The following is a 23,823-nucleotide window of genomic DNA, read 5'->3' as shown; positions in this document are numbered from 1 at the left end:
TGGCTTTCCACAAAGCATTTGGTAGATTTCATCACGCTTAGTCGACAGTGAATTGACTTAATCCCTTGACAAGCTTTAATGAGAAGTATACAAGCGGACGAATCGAAGATACGAGCTCGTCTCTACGTATAGCAGAAGGAGGAGGAGGAAAACAAGGAAGGAAAGATAGGGAAGTAAACATGGTGCACGTCCGGATTGCTACCCTATGGTGGGGAAGGGGGTTAAGGGATGAAAATAATGGAGAGGGAGGAAGGAACATACCGTCAATCTGAACACGTGCGATCGTCCATCACTGCACTTCATAATTGGTCACTGAGGCCAGTCGATTTCATGAACCGTAGCAGTGCCCTTGTCGCTTTATAAGCCTGCGACACGTGGGACCACGGTTCAAGAATCTTTGTCTCTAAAGATGGTCTGCTGACTAATCGGCTTAACAATTACGAAGAATGTCGCGTTTTATAACATAACGATCACAAAAATACAACCCATGTTTGGTCGTCTCCTTACAGTTGCATGAGCCGCAGATAGGTGTGTGTGATATTCCAATAAGAAGTAAAAGTTGAAGCAGCCCGAAGAAAACGAGGACAGGAATCGAAAACAAACACAACAGGACGAGAGCTGTTCTGTTGTGTTTGTTTTCGTTTTCTGTCTTGTATTCTTCGCGTTGCTGCAAGTTTTACTTACGATGAACGAACTCGCCCAAGTCAAGTTGTTGGCCAATAAGAAATAAAAATCTTTCGTGAAAGCCACCCCTAACCAGAGGCGGCACAATAAAGTTGCATCATGCCGGAAGAAGTGCGATGGAATATACAACTTCACTGTATTACCCAGCCAGTGCAGACGACTGTTTGAAACAATCGGGTTCCACGAAGTTTGAGCCTTGGCTTGAGCAAGAAATCGAAGACCCCTCGCAGTGTCTGTCCATCACAAGGGCGTGAAAACTGCTTGCTTTTCTTTATGGCCTGACCGAGCAGCACCATAAGCAAGGCCATTACCGACAATGCCGCCGTGCCCCGGCATCCATTGGAAGATGGCATTTTCGTTCATGAGGGCATCATGCAGAACACCTTTAGTCTCAACACCAGTTGTTCATGGATCCTGTGTAGTAAGGCTGAATGCAGACTCTGAAGGGCTGCCTTACAATAACGACCCACTTTCGTGGTTTTGCTTGTGCGATGTAATTAACAGAACCACGTAGGGCGGCAAGTTTTGTTGTCATAGGGGTCGTTATGTCAGGCGCTTTGAACTTTATTTTGAACTGTAAGGCCGGGATGACAACTGCGCTTATGGAGCTTGTGGCTGAGACAGATCCATTTGTGTAAATGTGCTTGCTTTGTTCATATGACTCGTTCGGTAATGACAATGTTAACTGTCGTAGAGCCATTGTTGAATGATGGGTCTTCGTAATTCCCGGAATTGTGAGGCGTACATGTCGCTATTGTAGGTACCACACGGGTAGCAGTGGTCCTTCTGCTGGCGAAAAGCCCGACGGAAGGCAGCCTTGATGCGTCGCAAGAACTTTTTAAAATGCGACTTTGGGTTTCTGCGCCGGCTAAGCATCATTGTAGTGGCTGGGAACGCGACAGAGATGTCGAACGTAATATCTGAGGTTGTCAGCTGCGATGTATGTTGGAATCAAGTAGTCTCTAGCAATCGTGATTGTTGCACGACTCGAAACGCACAGTGGAAGTCCAAGACACGTGCGTAGAGCCTGGTCTTGCAAACTTTCGAAGGTGGAAATGTTTATTTTGCTTGTAATCGCCAAAACGGGCAAGCTGTACCGTCAGATGCACAGAAACAGTGTTGTGTACAGCTGCAGCATGGACCGTACCCATGTGCCCCAGATTTTCTCGCACAGAAACTTTATCATATGAATAATAGAAATTAGTCTCCGCTTCAGGTAGATGCAGTGGGGTCTACATGAAAGGTCCCTGTCTTTTTTTTTGTAAATTGAAATAAAAATAAAAGAAACAGATGTAGTCACCTTGTAATGGTGACGGCTACTGCGTTCCGCATGGCAGAAACAACAATATAATATAGATATATGTAGTAAGAAAATGAAAAGAAAACATGTCATAGGGCCATAAATCCACAGCACACAGTCCTATACACCCACGAACATATATATGTAAAGGTCCCTGTCAATAATCCCGGCCTGTAGTTTGCAATTAAGCTATAGAAGCACAGCCACTTGATGCCTGGTGCTGCGGCCGAATGAATGAAGAGTAAATGTACAAGGCACAAAGGCTTATAACAATGAGTGGGATCATTTAACACATTATTTTAATATGGTACTGATACTAATGTAGCAATATTTGTACGCCACCCCTGTCAACCAAATTTCAATCTTTTTTTCGATTTGCAGTGGCATGTCCTCATTTCCTTTCGCTCTATCTAAAATATAATCAATATACGATATCAGTGTTTCACTTCTTTCCGCATATACTGCATATACGGTCAATGACTGATGTCTTTTGTAATAGCTATCTTGACGAGCCCTTTATCTCTCATGATTCCGTTCGCTAGACATTTGTGGCGTTAAGCGGACAAGATGAGACTAACAAGGAAATATCACTAGGCCGGAAACTGTGACAATGAGATAAAGCGACCAAAAGGGCAGCACATATGTACTTTTTCTGCTAAGATAACATTGCCCGCCGCGATGGCCTAGCGGCTATGGTGCTGCGCTGCTAAGTACAACGTCGCGGGGTCAAATTTCGACCATGGCGGCAGCATTTCGATGGGTGCGAAATGCAAAAACGCTGGTGTCCCAAGCATAGGGGGCACGTTAAAGATGCCCTAATGGTGAAAATTAATTAGTAGTCTCCCACTACGGCGTGCCTCATAATCAAATCGTGGCCCAGAGACTTATTGTATCTTAATAGATACAATAAAAGAAAGAGGTCGAAAACAGATCGCGACTGATCGAAACTCGCTGCTGACAACGCCTGTCCCGAAACTCGGGCTTGTCATACTACGGACATCTAGACCTACAAACGCGCGTTATCACAGCGTGTGTAAAGCTTCTAGTGGCAAATGTGAGCACGATGCTTGGCAACTGAACAAACAAGCACGACTCGAAGATTTAAAATTCGTTCACAGAGCACATTGACGCCTATCATCGGCCTCTGCCGTCTGGAAAACACAGTACCGTGCCTCGCCATCAGCGTCGCCGTACCGTTTGGTGATTGCATTGGAGCGGACCTGCCTCAACTACACATTGAAGCAAACCAGTTTGAATCAAGTTGCAAGGCGAGAAAGACTTGACGAAGTGTTAACGAACGCAGTGCGGCCGCGGGCGGGCTTTCGCCCTTGACATAACGAGGCAAGTAACCAATGAATTCGTTAGCATGACAGCCCACAAGACACCTGCAGGGAGCGATTTCTCAGTACCATACGTGACAGCATCAACACGCTCGCAGCGAGGCCAAACGAGTCAGTGCGTCTATTCCACTGTTCGCGGTACGTGACAGCATTCTCGGTCAGCGTTTCTTTTTGGTTGCATAGCTTATTACGCGGCCTCTGAATCACCGCGGTGTCATAGCCTACATACATACCCAAAGACAATAGCTCTCGTGATGCAGATTGCTTGTCAAGTATCAAGAGTTTTGCGGAACGGTTCTGTGTTTTGTGGCAAAATCCCGAATCACGACTTGGACCGGTCGGAACAATAACTTGTTCCATGTTCACAACTGATGAGCCTGGGAGATCGACCTTCCTAGTAAGCGGCGGTGTAGGTACTACAAAAGTCTTGAACACACAGCCTGAAACTAACATAGTCGAATCCGTTCTTACTGTACGCGCCATGAACTTTTTGACAAATGATATTATCACGAATTTTTTTTATTGTTACAAAATAATAAAATGCATGTGCAGCACTTGGAACTAAAAGTGAAGGCGAACTCCCTAGAATGTGACAAATGCCAAGATTAAGTTAAAGAAACTGAGGCCCCCGTAATAAGATATTGCCGGCTGCAACTTTTAGTGATACTTCATTTAAGTGAAATGAAAATGTCATGAACCAGGGCCCATATTCACACACACAAAAAAATAAAGCTGTGACTTTAACTTATCGCATAGCTGCCAGCCAATCAAGATGTTGGACATGTATTATCGAAGGCCGCCAGCCACTGGCAAAAAAAAAAACACTTGCGAAAAAAAAAAAGAAAGGCTCTGCGACTTCGCCACCAGATATACAAGAATCGTATTTCAGCAGCGACTTGCCTGGAAATCCCAGCAGCACATAGTCGCACTTTCTATTTCTAAGGAAACTGTAGACAGCCTTATCATGGTGCTCATGCTTAGCCGCCTGAGTGCGTTCGAAAACTGTGCGAAGTTAGAACGCTCTCTACCAGCAAATTTTGTTCTCACGTCCGCCTAGACTGGTTTAGCCAAGGGACGCCTTGAAAGCGATAGCCCTGAGTATATTAAGCCGTGCCCGATTGACCACAGCGATGCGTATTACAGGCGATTACACAGGCGTCGTTACACAGGCGATTTTCGTCAAATGGATCGCGAGCTAACTGGCTAATAATTAAGCGCCATGGAGCCAAGTAAGCAACGAAAAACAGGGCGCGTTAAATTACTTAATGATAAAACAGCTGATACCTAAATACCGTCATCGCAACAAATATAAGTCATCAACAGTACACTTCCGCTAATAACGCGAACCTTTCTAACCTTTCTGTGCCTACCTTCCCTAACCATTAGGTAGGCACGGCAAAGTATCGTCATCACGCGGATTTGCCTGCTTGATTGCGTGACGTACGTACATGGGACAGATTTTCGCCGGAGCCGTGCATACATTTTTCTTTTAGTGTTTAAAAGCGTGCACGCACGTAGCGCACGCCGCGAGCGCCATATTTCAAGTTTTCTTGAGCTGTTATATAGAGACAGCGTTGACAGATGACTTTTTAAATGTTATGGGCTAATAGAATTAAATGCCCTGCAGCTCAAGATGGCGGCGCTCGGGAAGCCTAGCAGAAATTCCCTGTGCATGTTCTTAGGCCTAGTGGAAGCAAGCATATGTTCGCCAAGGCATTGTGCCTTGGCGACGCTTTGTGCCAGTACTGCGCGCCGAAGCGTACTATTAGCGTCAAATGAAACGTGAACAGAGGAGCGTGTGGCCCACGCATATGTGAAAGTCCAGTGCGTGGAAAGAGGAATAAAAGAAGAAGAGAAGATAATAGAAAAGAAGATATTACAAAAAAAGGAAAGGAGAGCGAGAAAGGAAGGGGAAAACGGAAATGCGAATACGGCTCTGCCTAAGGTCTGTCTCTAAGACCAGTTCTCCGCAAAAAGTGCAACAACGCTTTCAATGCCTTTTATGCTGAAGACAGCCTCGGCCAGTGTCCCAGGACCCTTTCTTCCGATAAAGGGCGTGTGTCAAGACTATCTAGTTCTTTCCTGGGCGCACTGAAGCGGGGACACTCACACAGAAGGCGGGCCATTGTTTCCTCGCACCCATAGTTATCGCATGGAGGGCTGTTGGCCATTCCGATCCGAAATGAGTAAGCACTCGTGAAGGCCACGTCAAGCCACAAGCGGCACAAAAGTGTCTTCTCAGCTCTAGATAGCCCTGACGGAAGAGATTCGGATTCACGTTGTGGAAACGATCATTGGTAAACTAAGTCGAGTTCCACTTTGAAAGTGTCAGTTCGCGTGCGAGTGAATGAAGCCTTGTAGCTATGTCTGTTCTGTACAACAGAATAGCTACACAGCGGAGGCCATCATGAGCAGATCGGGCAGCCTCATCGTTTCCGTAGATACTGCAATGGCCTAGTATCCACTGACAGAACGTTTCGCCGACATGCCGTAATGTTCAATAAACTCCAAGGGAGCACAACCGTTTCAATGTTAATTCAAATTAATTATGGAGCTCTGCCATCCGGAGCTCAGAATATGCACATCAAACTTGGGCTGTCCAGAGAGCCCACGATGCGGCGGTTAGGCTCGGCCTACCAGTCCCCACGTGGGAGCGGCCCGCAGCTCTGCCCTAGGGCAAAGTGTCTCAGGACCTTGCTATTAAAGTTCCTTGTCTGTCTGTCTGTAGGAGTTAATTGCTATAGCGTGACAATATAACTATATAGCAATATAACGTCAGGCCGTTTAACAGCTAAAGTACCTCTCTAGTCTTCTCAGATTTGTCGGGCCTGAAAGTGAAGCTAAAATGAAGACTTCGCCGGAAGTGAATAGATGCTGCTCTGCTGAACTGTGCATAGGGAAGCATTGTTGCAGACAGCTTTAAACTCCATCTCGAAAAACCAGGAATGTTTCTTTCTTCGAGCAAAACGATTTCCCCGCTCTTATGTATATTCTTGTAGCTCCTGAGATGAAGCTTCGTATTAGCTACTTGATATTTTCGAATCGGCAGCTCTAATAGAACGTGAATTTGTCTACATTACACTGCGGGCAGCAGAACTTACGCAAGAGACAGAGCTTCACAATTATGTGTAACACTTCCTTTTGATGCCGTAAGGCAAACTAACGCAATAAAAAAAGCCTTAATCGTTCTTGATGTCGCAAAAACAAGGACTCCAGGTTTCGCGGTTGCTGTTAATTACCGCTCACCTTTGCTATTCTCTCTCCTTCGAAGCATTCAGGACGGAACACAGCCTTCTTGTGAAAAACCCAAGAGAGGTCGTGGTCGTGCCCGGGTCACTCTTGACATGGACCTGAACGTCATCGCAGGACGATGCACTTAAAGCAACGGCTATTGCACAAGAGAGAGCAAACTGTTTTTCAGTTTACAATACTAGTTCTCTAAGCCTAACTAGATGGAATTCGTCGGTAGTCAGCCGGGGAGGAAATATCTTTTACATCCTTCATGAGCGAAAGCCGATGCTCAATTGTCCTTATGTATAGTGCGCGACCTTAACTGTACTCACTGGTAAGGCAAGAAAGTTTCTCGCCCTCATCTACGCCAACCTCGTAGATGGCGTAGGCCCTCGTCGGGGCGCGCGAGCGCCAAACTGCCGGCACAAATAAAGTTTGCTCCAATCCAATCCAATCGCCCTCATTCCGGACGTAACGTTGTTGGGAAGCCTCGCAGTTGATGCATTCTTTTGATGCAGCTTTCAAAAGTGCAGTTGACACTGTCGTGTAGACGCTGAATGGTCTCATGGGTGGAGACTGGGGCAGGCATATTCTTTTTACGATGGAGCTGCATGCAGCGGGCTGTAGCAGGGTGTTCTTTAGTTGTTGTCATTCGTGTATACATACGGCAGTCGACATGAGTTTCTTCGATGCAGATGACTGAGGACAGCCTTGGAAATCCCTCAAACGGGTTCATTGACCACCATACGGTTAGTATCTTGGAGTGTTACTTTGCTCATACAAGTCTCTCTCTTTTGCAGCATTACTGCCTAGAATACCTCAGCTGGCCAATTTCGCTTTTTATCTTGACTTTTCTTACGTTACTTCCTGCCGCCCAATTTCTGACCTTTGTGGGTATGCGCCATAAATCAGGTTCATCATCATCGTCATTTGCATCATCGTTGTGCTTCCTTTCAACGAGGCCTTTAAAAAACATTCTGTGCTTATATATTACCCACTGTTAATGTCAGAGTGGGTTGGTGTACACCTTGCTCCAGTGAATGCGGGCGAAATTCGGGCTGCAGTATGTACGACCTACTTCAGATGACTAGCTTTCAGGTTTCAGTGCCGTTTTTCCCGGTCGATCAATGCCGAGTCTCTGCGCTACAATTTTCCTTCTCGACACGTGACTTTAGAAGCTACGGTGTTACAATGCAGGAAAATACAAACTCCAGAACCTTTGTCACCCAGCCTTCCGTAAAAGGTATACAGTGTTGCAAATTACACCGTTCACATCTCATAATATTCAAAGCTATGGGGTTTAAAATCGTGCAAGGGTATAAAGTTGTGTTTAAATCGATCAAGCGTCCTCGGTATATCAGCTGTGATCGCCGACGCAGCCAGTAAGAAAATGATGGCAGGATCTTTTCAGATGAGAAAAAAAATATTCTGAAGTGCCGCTTGCTAAATTACATAGCGGTGTGCCTACACCTTGGAAATAATATTAGGTAATTATGAATATATCGCATATTTACCTGTCATAATAGTTTCTTGCAATGGCCCATGCGTGTGACTCAGACCGAAAACATGCTCTTTTATATTGTTACAAAAGCACCAGAGAGCTTGCGTTGGGAATCGACGTAATTCAACTGGAACAAACTCGAATTTGAAGCAGTATCACGTTTTTGTATACAAATAAAAAAATGCAGGAGAAAGTAGAACCTTCAGTATTAGAACCTGTACATAATGGTCATGTGCTTACCTGATCTGAAAGAACGAAAAAAAAGAAAATGAAAATGTTAGCATTGCAGCTTATAGCAATAGAGCACTCAGTGGAGAGTATCTGCAAGGCCCAGCCGGTTAGGGCATTACTCCAAGTACATTAGGCCATTTCTCAACTTTAGTGTGTGTGTGTGTGTGTGTGTGCGTGTGCGTGTGTGTGTTGTTTGTGTGTGTGTGTGTGTGTGCGTGCGCGTGTGCGTATGTGTGTGCGCGTGTTTTGCCAAGGACTGCAGCAAAGGTGTGTTAAGTTATAGACGATGAAAAACTTGTGACTGCTGAATTGAAATTCTCACAAAGAACTCTTGATAATTAATGCCTTGTTGCCGTATTCGCGCCTGGTCGTTCACTGACATGTGGATTTCCAAATAAACACGTCGCTTTTTTTCTCTTGAGAAATTGTAATGGTGACAGACGAGGCTAGGTTTTTGAAACATCGAGACACTTGCATATTAGTGAAAGACAAGACTTTTACAAGACTTTGACAGTAATGAGGCTTGTTGAGTCGATGAATAAACGCCCCGGCAAATAACGTAGGAATGTTAGCCACCCTACAGAAAAAGGCCGATTTTTGTAGTTACCAGAACAAATTTCGAAACCGCTTTTGCTAATTATCGAAGCACTAAGAAATACTTTGCGAGCGTAATTTTTGAAAATTCTGGTTGATATCCAAGACAGTGCGAGGGTATTCGAGCGCGCCATCGTGTTAGTCATTATATTCACTCTTTATGCTTTGCAGGGTGCGACGATACACCACACCTTGGCGTCTTTGTCACGAGTCCTAGACATGTCTTTTATCTGCGTACACAGCGCTTGGAAGTCTCTGTGATTCACCATCCTTTTGTGGTTGTCCTTGCTAGTGTACGCTTCTCTTTATCTCATCCGTCTCAACATTCAAGAACAATGCCAAGGCGCGTTTTCCTTTTTTTGTTGTTCCTTTCATTAAGTTTTCGCTGTTTGAAAGACGGTACAAGTTCGGGTTTGCTGCGCCCAGCGCAGCTTTAGTAAAGTCATCTCACGTCCTTGACTCCGGCGGTTCAGGGCCGCGAAGGGGGTTGGGACGGGGGAGGTCTCAAGACACGTGCCTTTCGTCTGTTGGCAAATTTAGTCTTGTCGCCGACAACCGCGACGGACGCCGCAATGCCGCCAGCAACGTAGTTTATGATCGCTTCCTGGAAGGTGCGCAAGCGTTCTCATTCGCCGGCAGCTCGGGAACGATCTGTGCTATTACTTTACCGAAAGGCAAGGATTGCTTGTCAATCGACAGAGTAGGCTCTTGCTGGCCTCATTGATGAATGGTTGTCTGTTTATAAGTGTATCTGCCTTCCGCGATTGTAATGGAACCTTCAGTTTTACGCAAAATAATGAAGAAGCAAGGTCGAACCGAATGCTCTGCAATATATATAATACGAATGAAATCGGTGTGACTAAAGCGACAAAAGCAAGAATTGCTACCTGTCTGAACGATCAAGTAATTAACGACTGCCGTCGCATCCGAAATAGTGATAGTTTCGAAATGAGGTGGAACACTCGCTTCAGCACGTATTTTGCCAGGTGAATCGACAGAGTGAGCCATTCTCATTTCGAACGCTGTGTGTTGGTCGACGTCGATGATGAGAGTGGAGGCTATCACGAATCGACCTCCACAAAGGCCACTGTGGCAGCTTTCAGTCGTTGAAGAAAATTTATCGCATCTGTGATGCCGTTTCACCATCATGGTGAACAATAAACTTCTATTCAGGTGGAAAGCTTCCGAGATAGATCCTGATAACTCAATCAAGTTCTGAAGTACCCAAAAGCCAAATTTCGAAATCTGTGCCCGTATGAGGTGGAGAGAAAGCTTATGGATTAAACGACATGTGTTGCTCGTATAATTGTGGAATATAGAAAAAAGAATAAAGCATCAGTATGCGCCAGTTGTAATCAGCATTGATTGGCAAGCTCGCCTCTCACTACCTGAAATTTCACCTTTCACTGTTAGTTCTTCTCGGAAGCAGCGACAACAATAGGGTATAATTGAAACTATGGGTGAAAGTGTCTTTAAATTGAGAGCAAACAAATATCGACCAGCATTTTAGCGTGAGCGACAATGTAGTTATTCCGATCACTGTGCATTATGGAAATCGAGAGAATCACTGCAAGTTACTATGAGCCATGTACGTGGCCCACTACGTCTAGTTTAGCTTAACGAAGTCATACGCGAATTAACAACCCCGAGCTGCTTGCCAACTCGTAGATATGTCCTTGATTAGCCATGGCCAGTGGAGTCCTGGAATGAGGACACCGCCCACTCGACCTCAAGAGCAACCACCTCGATGGTCGGAATAAATTTTTTTTCTCTCTCTCTCCTTGATTAGTCACCCGCAGTGTGTGAATATTGAACACCAAAGCAAGTTTGGGAGATAAAAAAAGTTTCATGATGCGTAGGTATTATGTGACCGCCGCTTGTGTGTCCTATGCGGAAGATCGCCCAGGGAAAACGAAGAGGGAATGGGGACAAGAACACACCGAGTTCACTCAACCCTGGGGGCTAGTCGCAGCATAATGGCAACTCACCAGGTAAATCAGCCACTGGTGGGAGAGGTGGCAAGAAACGCCCAAGCGCTGTGCTAAAGGCCGACGGCCTTCGCCGCCACTTCATTCACCAGTCACACACACGCACACACACATATTTTGTTGCTCTCGATGGGCAGCGTGCACCAGGCGATGTGCGTGCCCGCCGCACCCGGTAGTGAGCGCAATTCCGAATACCAAAGGACAGGAAGAAACATGGCGCTTTGATGTTGGTAATATTAATAATTGCGTAAGTTGTCGGTGCTGCGCTTGTCGTTCGTGTTTCTATTCCTGCACGTTCCGCTGACTTCCTCTAAAAACCGTCACCTCTAAACTCGCAAAACTTTCCAAATTCGTACAATTTAAAGGCGTCGATTAAGTTCGAGGCGCGTTGACTGAAGATGGGAAATCGAAATAGAAATAACCGGTCAGCGGCGGAAGTAAGATAAGACAAAAGAAACGGAAAATTCGTTCTATGTTTCTGGCCCACGTGAATGTCACAAATAGCTTTGAATAGCTGTAAGTACAATTATTATGCATCTTGATACTCGTACAGTGACCAGAGACGGTGCGTGCGCGCGTGTATAATTCAGGAAAGCGTACTGGACCCGGTTATGGTCTCATATACGGGCCGCGCAAGGGCCGGAAAAGAAAAGCTCCAATCGCCGCTACGTCAGAAGTAGCTCTTAATGGCTGCCAGTGCAGCTGTTAGACGTGCGTGCGCTCGTAGTGTGACCGGAGGCGCCGCGTGTGCGCGTCTATATTCAAGGAACACGTGCTATGCCTGATGACAACGGCTCCTTTCCACTATTAGTATGCTGTACCGCATCACATAGCTGGGCAGCGGCAAAGTCAAACTAAGAAAGCCGGTCAAAATGCAACGCATATTAGACCTTTGCCTCACGCACACTCCTCAACGCATGTCATTATATAAAGTGAACAAAGTTGGGCCAACACTCTACACTGCCTATGCCTAAGTGGCTTGGATTTATATGCGATTTCGGCTAGCTATTGTAGTATATAGTTCCCTATATATATTCCTAGCGCATAGTGACAGCTATGGTGCGGCTGGGCTGCATGACACGGTTTTTTTAAGACAACTTCATCTTAGCTGACCTTACATGGTTAAGGCGTATCTGGGATCTATTTATCTTGTAACCACTTCCAGGAGAGAAAACGGCCCTTTTGTGACCTTAGAGCGTCGTAACGAGTGACAAGAGTATCAGAATGTAACTCTCAACGGTAGAAGAAGCGAGGTTTTGTCACGAAGTAGGTAAAAGAAACGGTACGGGTGTAATCAGCGCGAATAAAGTAAAAAAATAGGCATAATACACCAAGTACTCCTGTAAAGCGTGCACCGCCGTAGACATAGACAAGTTGAGACAAAGCCGCCGTAGAACATACTTTTGGGAAATTCAGCGTGTTCGCTTTAACTAAGCAGAGCTCGAGCGAGGCAATGGTGTCTGAAAGGAGGCTTCGGTGGTGCCCACAAGAAGCGAGAGTTTAGTCTCAAGGTATGTAAAATTAATGGTAAGGGTGTTTTAGCGCCAATATAGTCGAAGACTAACCACACTGCACAATAAGATGCGCAGTCTCCGGGTTCCACCCACCTGGCATTCTGGTAAAAAAGAAAAAAAAAGTCAACCTTAAGAAGGTCGACATAATAGCGCGTTAAGTACGATAGAAATAACGTAAGGAATGAGGGAATAATGAACATGAAAAAAGACAAAAATATACAGAAAATGAACATTTGATCATGGGATCATTTGATCCACCATGTATGTCAACCTTGTCTTCTTTAGCGTCGACACTGGGTAGCCATATTCTTCTTTTTTTTTGTGGTGGGGTTGGGGCAGCTTTAAGGGATGTTTATGGCGTCCGTACAACTGTGAGTATTGGTCGGAACTCAGGTGTTTCCCGGACAAATTGGGAGATCTGGCATTTATTGGATGGGACTAACAGGAACTATCACAGGGCAAGAAAATGTTGAAACAGCTTGACAAATGACCATCCTACTGATGGAATCCAAATTCCATGTTACCATATGAAAAAAAAATCACTGTCTTTTCGCTAAACACTTTGTCAATCTCATTCGACTTAGTCTGTGCATTGTGCATTAGCTGTGCATTGGCTTAGCTTCATGGCAGGCTCTAATGAAAAATACCAATACAAGCGTCTGAAACGCAGATGTGCGCTCGATCCCTCCTCTAGTTGGCAATTAAACTCTAAAAGCATACCTCCTTGATGCCCCGCGTTGTGCCTGAAGGAATCAAGAGCAAATAAAGAAAGAAGAAAGGCTTATACCAATCAGTGAACTTGTTTGAAACATTATTTTTATATGGTGCTGATATTGAATTCGTAATATACCAATCTTTGTACGCTGCCCGTGGTAACCAAATTGCAACGTCCGTTCGGTCTGCGGTGGTATGTCCTCATTTCCTCTCGCTCTATCTGAAATCTTATTAAAAAGTTAATATCAATGTTCCATTTCTTTCTGCCATAATGGCTATACCTTCCGTGACTGATTTTCTTTGCATTAACTATCTTGACAAGCCCTTTATCGCTCCCGATTCTGTGCGCGACATTCATGGCGTTAAGCGGGCACGATTGAAGTAATAGGAAATGACACTAGGCCGGTAAATCTGACGAGATATAGCGAACCAACTTTCGTGCACTGCAAATATATTTATTTTTTTAACTGGGATAACATACTAACAGGGCGAAAAAAAAGAAAAACGCACGCGGTCGAGACACCTTCATGCTGACAAGAGTCTGTTCCTTATCTAGGTCTTATCATACTACATACATTTTGATCTACAAACGCTCGCCATCACAGCTTACACGAAGCTACTTGTTCCAATGTGAGCATGACACTTGATAACGGAACGAACAAGCCCGACTCGAAGCTTTAAAGTTTGTTCACAGAGCACATTGGCGCCCATCATCGGTCGCTGTCTCCTTGAAAACTCAGTACGCCAGTTGGCGATTGCGTTAGACTGGACCAGCCTTAATTACATAGTAGATCAACTGAGTGTTTAAACCACATTTCAAGGTTAGCAACACGTGCCGACGCGTTGCCAAATGCAGTATGGCATTTGGCAATCCTGCGCTTGATATAACGAAGCAACTTAATACTTTAATATACCAATACCAATACCAACTTAATGCCTTAATAACTTAATATACCAACGCATTCACTAGCAACTTCACTGTTTACACGAACTTGAAAGTTGGACACGAATTTCGACGTGAAACTGGACAGGAAACTAGACTAGCTTTCGTAGCGCCCCTGCTCGTTTGTAACTGTCAGAAGTGCAGTTGCCAGATAATTAAGGCAATTAAGGTGCCCCGTGTGCCCTTGCCCAGTGAGGACTTTCGGATTTGGCGATGATCGATCAGTTTGCCGGGAGGTGTCATCACTTGTTGCGGAAAGGACCAACGTCATGGCAGCACAGAAAACTCCCACAGCGAACACTTTCTCGACGCCATACGTGACAGCGTTAACGCAGTCGTGGCGAGGTCTAAAAAGTCAGCGCGTCTCTTTAGCCACTTACAGCTAAATCACTAGCCTTGCAGCTTAAGAGATGTATGGAAAGTGTGCTCGGCTAAGTATATTGCCAATTAATCTACCAAGGCCGTCTGTTGAATTGCGGAACTTATATCTGTAGTAGCGTGACATACTCTCATGAAGTGTACTTTAAGTTTCTCTCCAGTAGCGGCAGCTTAATAGTGAGTCCATAAGAAAATGCAACAAAATAAAGTCGGTAGGTGCGAACATTGGCAGCTTCGGGCTATGCGTCAAAGCGTGCATTGCCATACGTTGAATTGCGGAATATGGGGACATAAATGAATATTTTGCAGTGTCCATCAGAAAGTATAGTGCTATTTAATGGCGTCGTACTAAGTGCTTCTCAGTTCTGACTGGTGTTTCAGTGAAACTGATGATGTCCCGAGACACTCAGTAAGTGGATTTGAACGCTGCTGGCTTCAACCTCCCAAACGCAGAGCGCTTCCTCATACAGTTGACCGGGAAGTTAATTTGCGTATTTTAGTTATAGAACGAGTCAAGAGCCCGTACGTAAATGTGTCGCCGGAAAGTGCCAACTTTGTCTCTGATGCACTGTTTTTAAGAATAACTTAGTCATCATTGGAACACTCGGCATTTTGTGTTGAACAAGTACGAGAGGGGACCGCGCGCAAGACACTCCAAGATCTCGAGATTGGCACCGAGGCTGGATTGGTGACGCAGCGGGTTTATTTACAGGTGGCGCCCTCGGCGGGGCATTTAGACGAGCCTCTCCTGGATCCAGTCGAGGTACTTGGCGACTCGCGCGTAGACTCCCGGGTAGCCGGGTTCCGCACAGCGGCGTCCAAAAGATGTAATGCCGACGATGGTGAACCGCTGTTGCTTGTCCAGCAACATTAGCGGTCCGCCGGAGTCGCCCTGCACAGAGATAATGTTATCAGTACTGCCTAGCGCAACAGTGTTGCATGTGTATCGGAGTGAGCTACTGTGCCAACGCTGTGTGCTCTGAATATCTGTATAGCATGTAAACACACCCTTCATGGGTGTTAGTGAGCATTCACACGTGATTGCCCTCAACACCTGCTAGGTTGACAGGTGTTGGCTACTGCTTTTGGTCTTCTGAATACTTTCTTTTCTTACCCATAATGCGTGGTTGTTTCAAGGCTGTCGCTACCCTTGTCGGCGACCCTGGCGTCGGGGCATTCTAAACGACATGCGGTGGCAAGGCATACTGCGAACAAGGCTGGCACTAAGTGGGAGAAATCGCTTGCTCTGTATATGGCATCTCGTACTTTTGTGTGCTAGAGCTCTGCTTCCTCCAATTCAGTATTGAAAAAAAGGGCATGGTGCAGCCCTGTTTTCTGTTCACACTACATCAACTCTTTTCATTTATTTAGTCACGTTATTCTTCAAATATTACCCCTTAATTCTCCACTGATTCGATGAAAACGGTTTCTTCACACTTGAGCCACAGAATACGCCTCGTGTGCGCGAAAAACAGTAACGATAAATGCAACGATTCCTATTAAAAAGAAAGCCATGAAGTTAGAAACCATTGTCGACACATTAACGGGCGAACGAAGACGCCGACAATCAAGCCACGTTTACTATGCCATTGGCGTCACTATGTTCTTTGCTAACGAGACGCCGATTCACTTAAGGGGCGACACCGCTTTTATTTTGCAGTGTACTTTCTTTATCTAGGGAATGTTGGTAGGTGATGGCTATAGTGGTTATAAGTACGCCGTGCACATGGCGAGATATACGCACCCTGCAGGCATCCTTGTCGCCTTTCAGGCTGCCCGCGCAGAGGTAGTGGTCCGTGAAGGTGATGCTGGTGCGCTTGAAGGACTCCTTGCAGGTGTCCAGGGTCTGGATGGGGATGCGGGTGTCCTGCAGCGAGGCGCTCGACGGGCCGCCGTAGTAGAGCTCGCCCCAACCCGCGATGTTGGCGCTGCGGCTCTCGTACTGGTCGTCGCGCAGGGAGCCGTACGGCAGGCAGATGAGCGCGATGTCCTTGTTCAGGGGCACCGGCCTCCGTAGCGTGAGCACGGCCACGTCGTTCAGGTAGGTGCGCGGGTTGAACTGCGCGTGGCGCTCGATGCGCACCACCGGTTCGTCCACCGGGTTGGCGCCGTCGTCGTTGCTCAGGTAGTCGTGCTCGCCCAGCCGCGCCACGAACGCGTCCGGAGTGAGCGACCGGTTGCCGCTGAAGGTGCAGTGCGCCGCCGTGAGCACGTGCCGGGGCGTGACGAGCGCGCCGCCGCACAGCGGGGACCGGACGCCGTTGCCGTGCACGTCGATGAACAGCAGCGCCTGCGTGCGCGCCGTGTAAAGCGCTCGTGACGTCACGTGACAGTAAGGCCGAAACTAAGTCCTTCCAGTACTAACCACGGATAATCAAAGGATTTCATTGAAGTTTGGTTAAATGCCAACCTCGTTCACTTAGTAAAGGAACCAACATGCGTTGCTGGCATCAGTGGTAATATCTTGAATCTTATCTAAATACTAATTACAAGACATTATCATCCATCACCTACTTTCAAGAAATTAATGATCGCGAAGTTATCCATGCAGGTTTTTCTGCTTACCCTGTACGCCGCAAGAAACGTAAACAGACAAGTGTTCTCTATGATAAGGGTAACTACGGTGCAATCAGCAACGAGTCGAGTGATTGTTTCTCTATATTTGAAGCTCAATATACAGCATGCCTCCCCAGGAGAGCTGGGAGATATTCGGACGCAAGATGTAGGACTTGGCTAACAAATTCATTCCTAAAATTATTTTCCATCATAACCGCCAAAATACGTGCTGCACTAAGACGTTAAAGAGATTAGAAGAAAGAAAGAAGCGCTTTGTTTCGTACTGCTAAGTGGAGAGGCTCGCCTAATGTGTTGCAGCGATAATACACTGCCGAGAATGTTAGCCTGATCGCTGCGCGCAATGCTAAGTACAGATTTTTCAACTCCGTTTTGCCAAAATTGTTAAATGACAACGAAATAAAATTTTCGAATGTCATCTCACGTGCTATTGCTCTGAGTGAGGATTGTGAAAAACAATTGGGAACGCCGAAGGCTGTAACACCTTTTACACTGCTTTTAGCACACTAATTACCAGATAACACAATGAATTTTTGCCTTCGCCATCGGCTAGAATTGTAGGTACTGTTACTGTAGGTAATTCTTCCGTGGCCGATGCGCACAACCTGTGACTGAGTCGACGCCAAAAATTGGGATCGCCGAGGTACCCCTACCAGTTCCAGAAAGCAGTTCGAGCGCTTTTTCGCTACCTGAGGGTAACAGACTTGAGTGCCCGACTATAGACATCCTACACCTAAGTTCTCTCTCTCCCTCTTTCACTCCCCATTCCCCTCCCCACGTGTAGGGTAACAAACTGGACTCAGTCTGGTTAACCTCCCTGCCTTTCCGTCTTCCCTTCTCTCTCTCTCTCTCTTGTGACTGCGCTTTGGTGATGACGAGATAATCGATATCATTGCTTTTTTTTTTTGCACACATGTGGTGCACTAGCACCAACGACTGTCTCATATTTTTGTCCGGTATGCGCCAAAATAGCTACTTGGAAAGTAAATAACGCGTGTAGCGACCTCACAGTTCCCAGCTCATCAACACAAACTTTTCGTGGACGAAAGTAACGTTACTAGCTGAATGAATTTCACGTCTTGCAGTTACCAGCAGTCGTGCGGCTGGATTTAATGCAATGGCGCCGTTTTTGTTGCTAAACGTTCGTTGCTAAACAGAACATTGTAAATTAGTAGAGAAAGTCAACAATTAATTCAGATTTCCTTCTCATAGACGGGCACTTCGCTTGAACGAGCTAGGAAGTAGGAAGACATACGTCTTGCAAGGGGAATCGCATAAAAAACGGGGTGTTATGGCTTAAGAAGACGTCCTTATGGATTTAGAAGTGTGACCATCCGCTGGAACTGAATGCGTTTGGTTTTCTTATGGGATTCATTCTTGAAGCCTGCTCTGACGAAGAGCGTAAGAGTACGACTATCACGTTCCGTGGGCGTCTCTTTTAATTGTGCGTCATAAGAACTCGTTCATGGCGTGCCGACAGGTATAGGCTTTAGATCATGACACTTACGATCCAGGGCCAAGCTCCCAGGTTCGACTCCTTGCCTCCCACGATGCGGACCAAGGCGTTGCTGGCTACGCCGCAATCTGCAAAGAGAACACGTTTCGTTCAGCTGTTGGCCTATGGCACGAACTCACGGCGATTCCCGTTCTGCCTTACGAGTGCTGCAAAGGAGGCCTTTAGGCACATGCGTTTAATGAGACAGACGCAACCAAGATGACGAAAGGACCACTTCTTGCTTGTGACGAATCGGGACAAGTAAATGGCTTCAATGTATTCGTTAAACTGCTTTCCTGGTGTCGGTATGACTACCATGACCTGCTCGTCTGGCTATCTTTACTTTTATTTGCATTGATTAGCCTTCCTTAAAACAACACGTTCTGATTCTACTGCATGTATGCGTCATGTTTGTACGGACAACAAGACGAAAACAAAATAAAAGCGACCTGGCGAATTTCTCTTGTATACTCACTTTGTTCACGAAGTTATGTGAACCAAGGTATAGTTACTCTTCAAATCTAACCGAAAAGAATTTGGCCGAACGATTGGGAATCGGAATTGTAAAACTCCGGTATAACAACGTGCAAAATGATAGTCCTTACGCACAGTTCACCGCCTATGGTTGCTTGATTACTTGCTTTAGTCTGTGGTTTGAAGCCGACTTACTCGTCCTGTCATGCTGAGAAGTTATTGCGGCTGATCGCTGTTATTTATGGGTAAACTGTACATCATGGCAGGCGTGCATTGAAATGCCCCCTCTTTCGAAGCTTCTCATATGCTTATACTAAAAGACTTGTGGCTGCACGTGCTGAAAGAACCACACCGCCGCATATGCGTGCAAGATGTACCCGCGACGCGACTGTGCAGGCGTCAGGCGGTTGTGTTTCTGCGACATCTCAAGGACGAGAACTTTCCGGCGTGGCTCATACGGAGGGGATAATCGCTAATGCATTAGTGCTGTCCGTGCTCGTTTCGTATTGGTTGCAACCGGAAGTTTGTCAAGTGGCGGAAGCAACGCATGAAAACAAAGCGCGCTGTCTTGTTGAAGGCGAGACATCTCGATCAAAACGCTGCACACAACTGACTGTTCGGACCAGCGCACGAACACACAAACCAAGAAAAGAGGACGACGCTTCGTTGGACTCGCAATTAAGTTTAATTTGAAAAAAATCAAGAAAGATATACGCGTAAACTGCAGCAGCGTTTCGTCTGTTTTTGCTTTATTTTTGTCGATTAGTTTGTGCGGAGGTTTTTATGATGAGATAAAGCAATGCGTCACTGTGTAGTCCAGAATAAAGAGTTGAAAGATAGACTAGCGTAGATATACTAACTGATCGCAACGTCGGAAGACGTCGCCACCATGTACTGCTGTTCCTGCCTACACTTTCTGACATTCCACTATAGGCGCCTGCGTTTGCACATACATTATCACTGTGGATTAAAACCTTTACTGCTAACTGTACGCTCGGTCATAATAGGAAGAGCTAACCTGTTCGTCTAAGTACTGCAAATTACAGAATACTGGTACACGCCGTCTGTTCAACCACAAAGCGTGATAAGCCATGCTGTGTTTCATTCCGTTGATTGATTGATTGATTGATTGATTGATTGATTGATTATAACGTCCCGAAGCAACACTGGGGAATATGACAGACAGAATGCTGGAGAGCTCCAAAATAATTTTGACCACCTGAAGTTTTTTAACATGCTTCCAAATCGAAGTGCGCGAGCACGGAATGCGGTGGCCACGAATGGGAATCGAATCCGCTACTTTGAGCTTTTTCATTCTTTTCTCGTCGAAGGTAAGCAGAAGAGCCACTGCATCGCACGTTACATGTGACTTGAGCGAGGCCTTGAAAAATACTTGGCGCATTTTAGGCTACTGTGACTAATCGCATATTGTTTGTTTCTTAGTTCGTTACTGAGCCTGAGTTTTTGAAGCTATCTTTTGAAGTGCGACTTCAAAATTAGCTGATCGGAGGAGTTGTCAAGCTTGCTCAGAATCGCCCATTGAAGTTGTTTCCATGGGCTCCTCCTTTGCGTGTTTTTTTTTCCGGGCTCTCAATAAAACTTGCCACATATGAAAAAAAAAAAAGAAAAAAATGAGGGGCGTCACTGAGCATTTGCTGTCCGGCTAGGAGCGCGTATAGGTAGGTTGCTGTCGGTCTCAATCGCATAATACGCTCAACCTTCTTTAACTCCACTAAGTCCAATTTATATAACATACACTGTTTGAAATCTCATAACACTGATGTAAGGAACAAAAGACCATACCAGTATTTTTGACACGCTGAAGCGAAGTTTCACCTATGGATAGCTGAGCAAGCATGTTGCTAAATAGTTATTTTTGCTAATCAGTTTACCTCACATAACAAGTTTTCCCCACGAATGTACTTGTTACGGTAAGAAATAAAAGCGATGAGGCATTTAAAAAATTTCCGTGTTGTGGAGTGGCGCTTGGTCTTTCTTGGTACAAGTTACGTGAAACAGCTGATACAAATACACTGATGATGACGTTAGCAGCACGTAGCCCATAATCGCAATAAGAGTTTTGTGTGCTTTGAATGCTTACCCGGAATATCACATTCTCTACGTGGAACACGCGAAGTTTTCAACGCAACCGGCTGCACCACCTAGACTCCTCTCCGCCGTCGCATTCGCCTCCGCGTCCCTACGCGAAGCTACCCTGCTTTTTCGTATATGGCTAGGAGTGGCCTTTACGTAGTCTTTTGCTTTCCGAATTGAATGGGCCGACGACGCCTCGTGTGATGACTGTGGTAGCAAGGAGACTGTTCAAAACCTTCTCTGTGATTGTCCTCGCTACAATTTACAGAGACAAACGTTCGCAATCGCAATAGCGTGCTTGGACCTTCAGCAGAGGAAACCATCTTAGAATGCCTACATCCCAAGCCATTGCAGCAGAGGGTGATGAGGGCTCTGTTGCAGTTTTTAAAGACAACATACTTGGACAAGCGGCTGTATCCTGAACTGATGTTTACAGTGTTACAAGTGCTACTGTGCTGTGCGGTGACTCTATGCGATGACAGCGATGACCGACTGTGACTGCGTATCCGTGCTTCCTTTCTCTATCTCTACTTTCCTGAACTTTACATCATCTTACCCTCTCACTCCAGCGTAGGGTAGCAAACCAAATCATCGCATCTGATTAATTTCTCTGCCTTTTGTCTTTCTTCTGCCTCTCTCTTTTTGTGCGCTCTGGTTGAGCCCCAAATCACCAGGTGACGGCACCAGCGTTGCCTCTCACGTCTACGTCACCACGGTGTTTTTTTTATTCCGTAAATAGTCGTACGTTATACGGACAAGCTAGAACTCCTTAATACTAAAACGAGCGCACGGGATACACACCTTCCGTGCCCCACAGCTTCCGCGGCCGCGGTCGCTCAGTGGGAGGCTGCCGCGGGCCACCGAAGTCTGGAGGAACTCCTGGTTGGACTCCTCCTCCTCCTCCTCCTTCACCAACACCTCCGCCACCAGGAAAGAAGGGTGGCCGACTGGGCTGCAGCGGCCGACCCAGGACCGGGAAGGTATGCTGTGGTACATAAGGTATCTGCCAGCCGTACGCGTCGCACTCAGACGCAGGAATATCTTTAAGGAAGGCCACAAAACACGGCACACAGGCAGTCGCTTAAACGCTGCAACTTCTTGGTGTGCCCTCTTTACCTGAAAATGCAGTGGAAGCAACTTACGCAGCTTAATTAGCTACACTTACGATAGCGCAATAAGATGGGTTGCACAGGAAGATGAACCTCATGTTTGGTCGCTGTCAGCAGCTGTAGTACTACTTGCTTTTGGTCCACGCCTAACATCAGATTGCTTATAGAGAACAGAGACTGAATTAGCAAGGGCTTTTGCCTGTGTTTGTAATTATTTATATTTGTGGTTTTAGTTGTTCATCTGGATACACGTGTGATGCTAGCACGCAGTCACGACCTACGACGCTAACTGTAGAAGTGACGATGAGTGCTCCATCTTTAGCTTTTTATTTCGTCCGCATTCATATTAGTTTAACATTGTAACTGCCCAGCATGCGAGTTATTGATTGATTGATTGATTGATTGATTGATTGATTGATTGATTGACTGACTGACTGACTGACTGACTGACTGACTGACTGACTGACTGACTGACTGACTGATTGATTGATTGATTGAATAGACGTAAGCCTTAATCGTGCGATACGAGTGCGCAATCCTGGCCACGGTGCAGGTTGGTGGAATGATAATTATAAGTTGCGGCATGTTTTTCGGACACATTTTCATGCTATTTTCAGTCTGGAAATACGCAGCGTTGGAGTAAACGAATAATCGAATGAATGAACCTCACAAAGAAGAAACCGCGTACGCTTCCTGCGTAAGTATACCTGCAGAGGGAAGAAGTTGCCGAATCCGTTTTCCCCGAATCCGTTTCCTCCGAACCCGTTTCCGCCGAACCCGTTTCCGCCGAAGCCACCACCGAAGCCTCCACCAAATCCTCCATCTCCTCCGCCACCGCCACCACCACCATTCTGAGGGCAGCAAACCAGCGACCGACGCTGGGAGAAACCGCACAGCGAGCGCCGTGCCAGGAACTCGTCGTCGAACAGGAAGCGGCACTCCTGGTAAGGCACGCAGCTGCCCGACACGCCCAGCGGTGACTGGCAATGGCCGCCGGCAGATGGCAGCTGGTTAGGCGGCAGCACCACTACAAGACACGGTCACGCACGTGTAAGGAACATTGAACAGTCCTGGACGAACAGTAACGTCGCTTTAAAAGGGAGGACGTTAGAGACAATGCCCTGGTTGGTGTTGAGAATGAGTAGCGCCACCCCGACACATACGGGCAGCGTCTAAATTTCTGTGCAATCACGCTGAAAGTAAAAGTGCTTTCGCTTGAGGCCGTTTCCAAGTGGCTGACGCCATCTGTATCTTGCATAGAGTTTCGTACAAAAGGTACTAGTGGGTGCTCTGGTGCTGCGATACCTCAGCTAACATGGGAGTGATGGTTAGTACATGAATTTGTCTCAGGTTCGTACCAGTGGCGTAGCCAGAAATTTTGTTCGGGGGGGGGGCTACGCCACTGGCCCTATATATATATATATATATATGTATAGCTGCACGTTCCAGCTCAGCCTCCTCCTTAGAAGGAAGCTTTAGGTCTGGTGCTCCTATTTAAGTACATGTAGAAGGGGAATTCGTTTTTCCCTGCAACTACTTCACCAAATTTGAGGAGGTTTGTTGCATTTAAAACAAAAAGTATAATTCTAGTGACTACTGGTTTCGAATTTTTCATTTAGGCGGTCAATTATTTATTAAAAATTGGCCGGAATTGAAAAT

The 23,823-nt window shown here is 46.1% G+C and overlaps 2 protein-coding genes across 2 annotated transcripts in view; one reads left to right on the top strand and one right to left on the bottom strand.

Annotated features, from left to right (window-relative positions):
- LOC135899546 (trypsin-4-like) overlaps positions 1-23,823 on the top strand; it is a 65,392-nt gene that overhangs the window by 32,163 nt on the left and 9,406 nt on the right. The gene's annotated exons all lie outside the window — the stretch shown is intronic.
- LOC135899501 (transmembrane protease serine 9-like) overlaps positions 1-23,823 on the bottom strand; it is a 49,453-nt gene that overhangs the window by 20,320 nt on the left and 5,310 nt on the right. Inside the window, exons 2-7 of the mRNA XM_065428776.1 lie at positions 22,872-23,191; positions 21,857-22,058; positions 18,500-18,576; positions 16,163-16,708; positions 15,158-15,310; positions 8,297-8,301 (exon numbers count right to left, since the gene is read on the bottom strand). Coding sequence (XP_065284848.1) covers positions 8,297-8,301; positions 15,158-15,310; positions 16,163-16,708; positions 18,500-18,576; positions 21,857-22,058; positions 22,872-23,191 — 1,303 coding nt within the window. The remainder of the gene's footprint in view (positions 1-8,296; positions 8,302-15,157; positions 15,311-16,162; positions 16,709-18,499; positions 18,577-21,856; positions 22,059-22,871; positions 23,192-23,823) is intronic.

The sequence above is a fragment of the Dermacentor albipictus genome, chromosome 4 (assembly GCF_038994185.2).
Source record: "Dermacentor albipictus isolate Rhodes 1998 colony chromosome 4, USDA_Dalb.pri_finalv2, whole genome shotgun sequence".
Classification (NCBI taxonomy): domain Eukaryota; kingdom Metazoa; phylum Arthropoda; class Arachnida; order Ixodida; family Ixodidae; genus Dermacentor; species Dermacentor albipictus.
The sequence above is the reverse complement of the archived record's forward strand: the minus strand, read 5'-3'. Positions and strand labels throughout refer to the sequence as shown.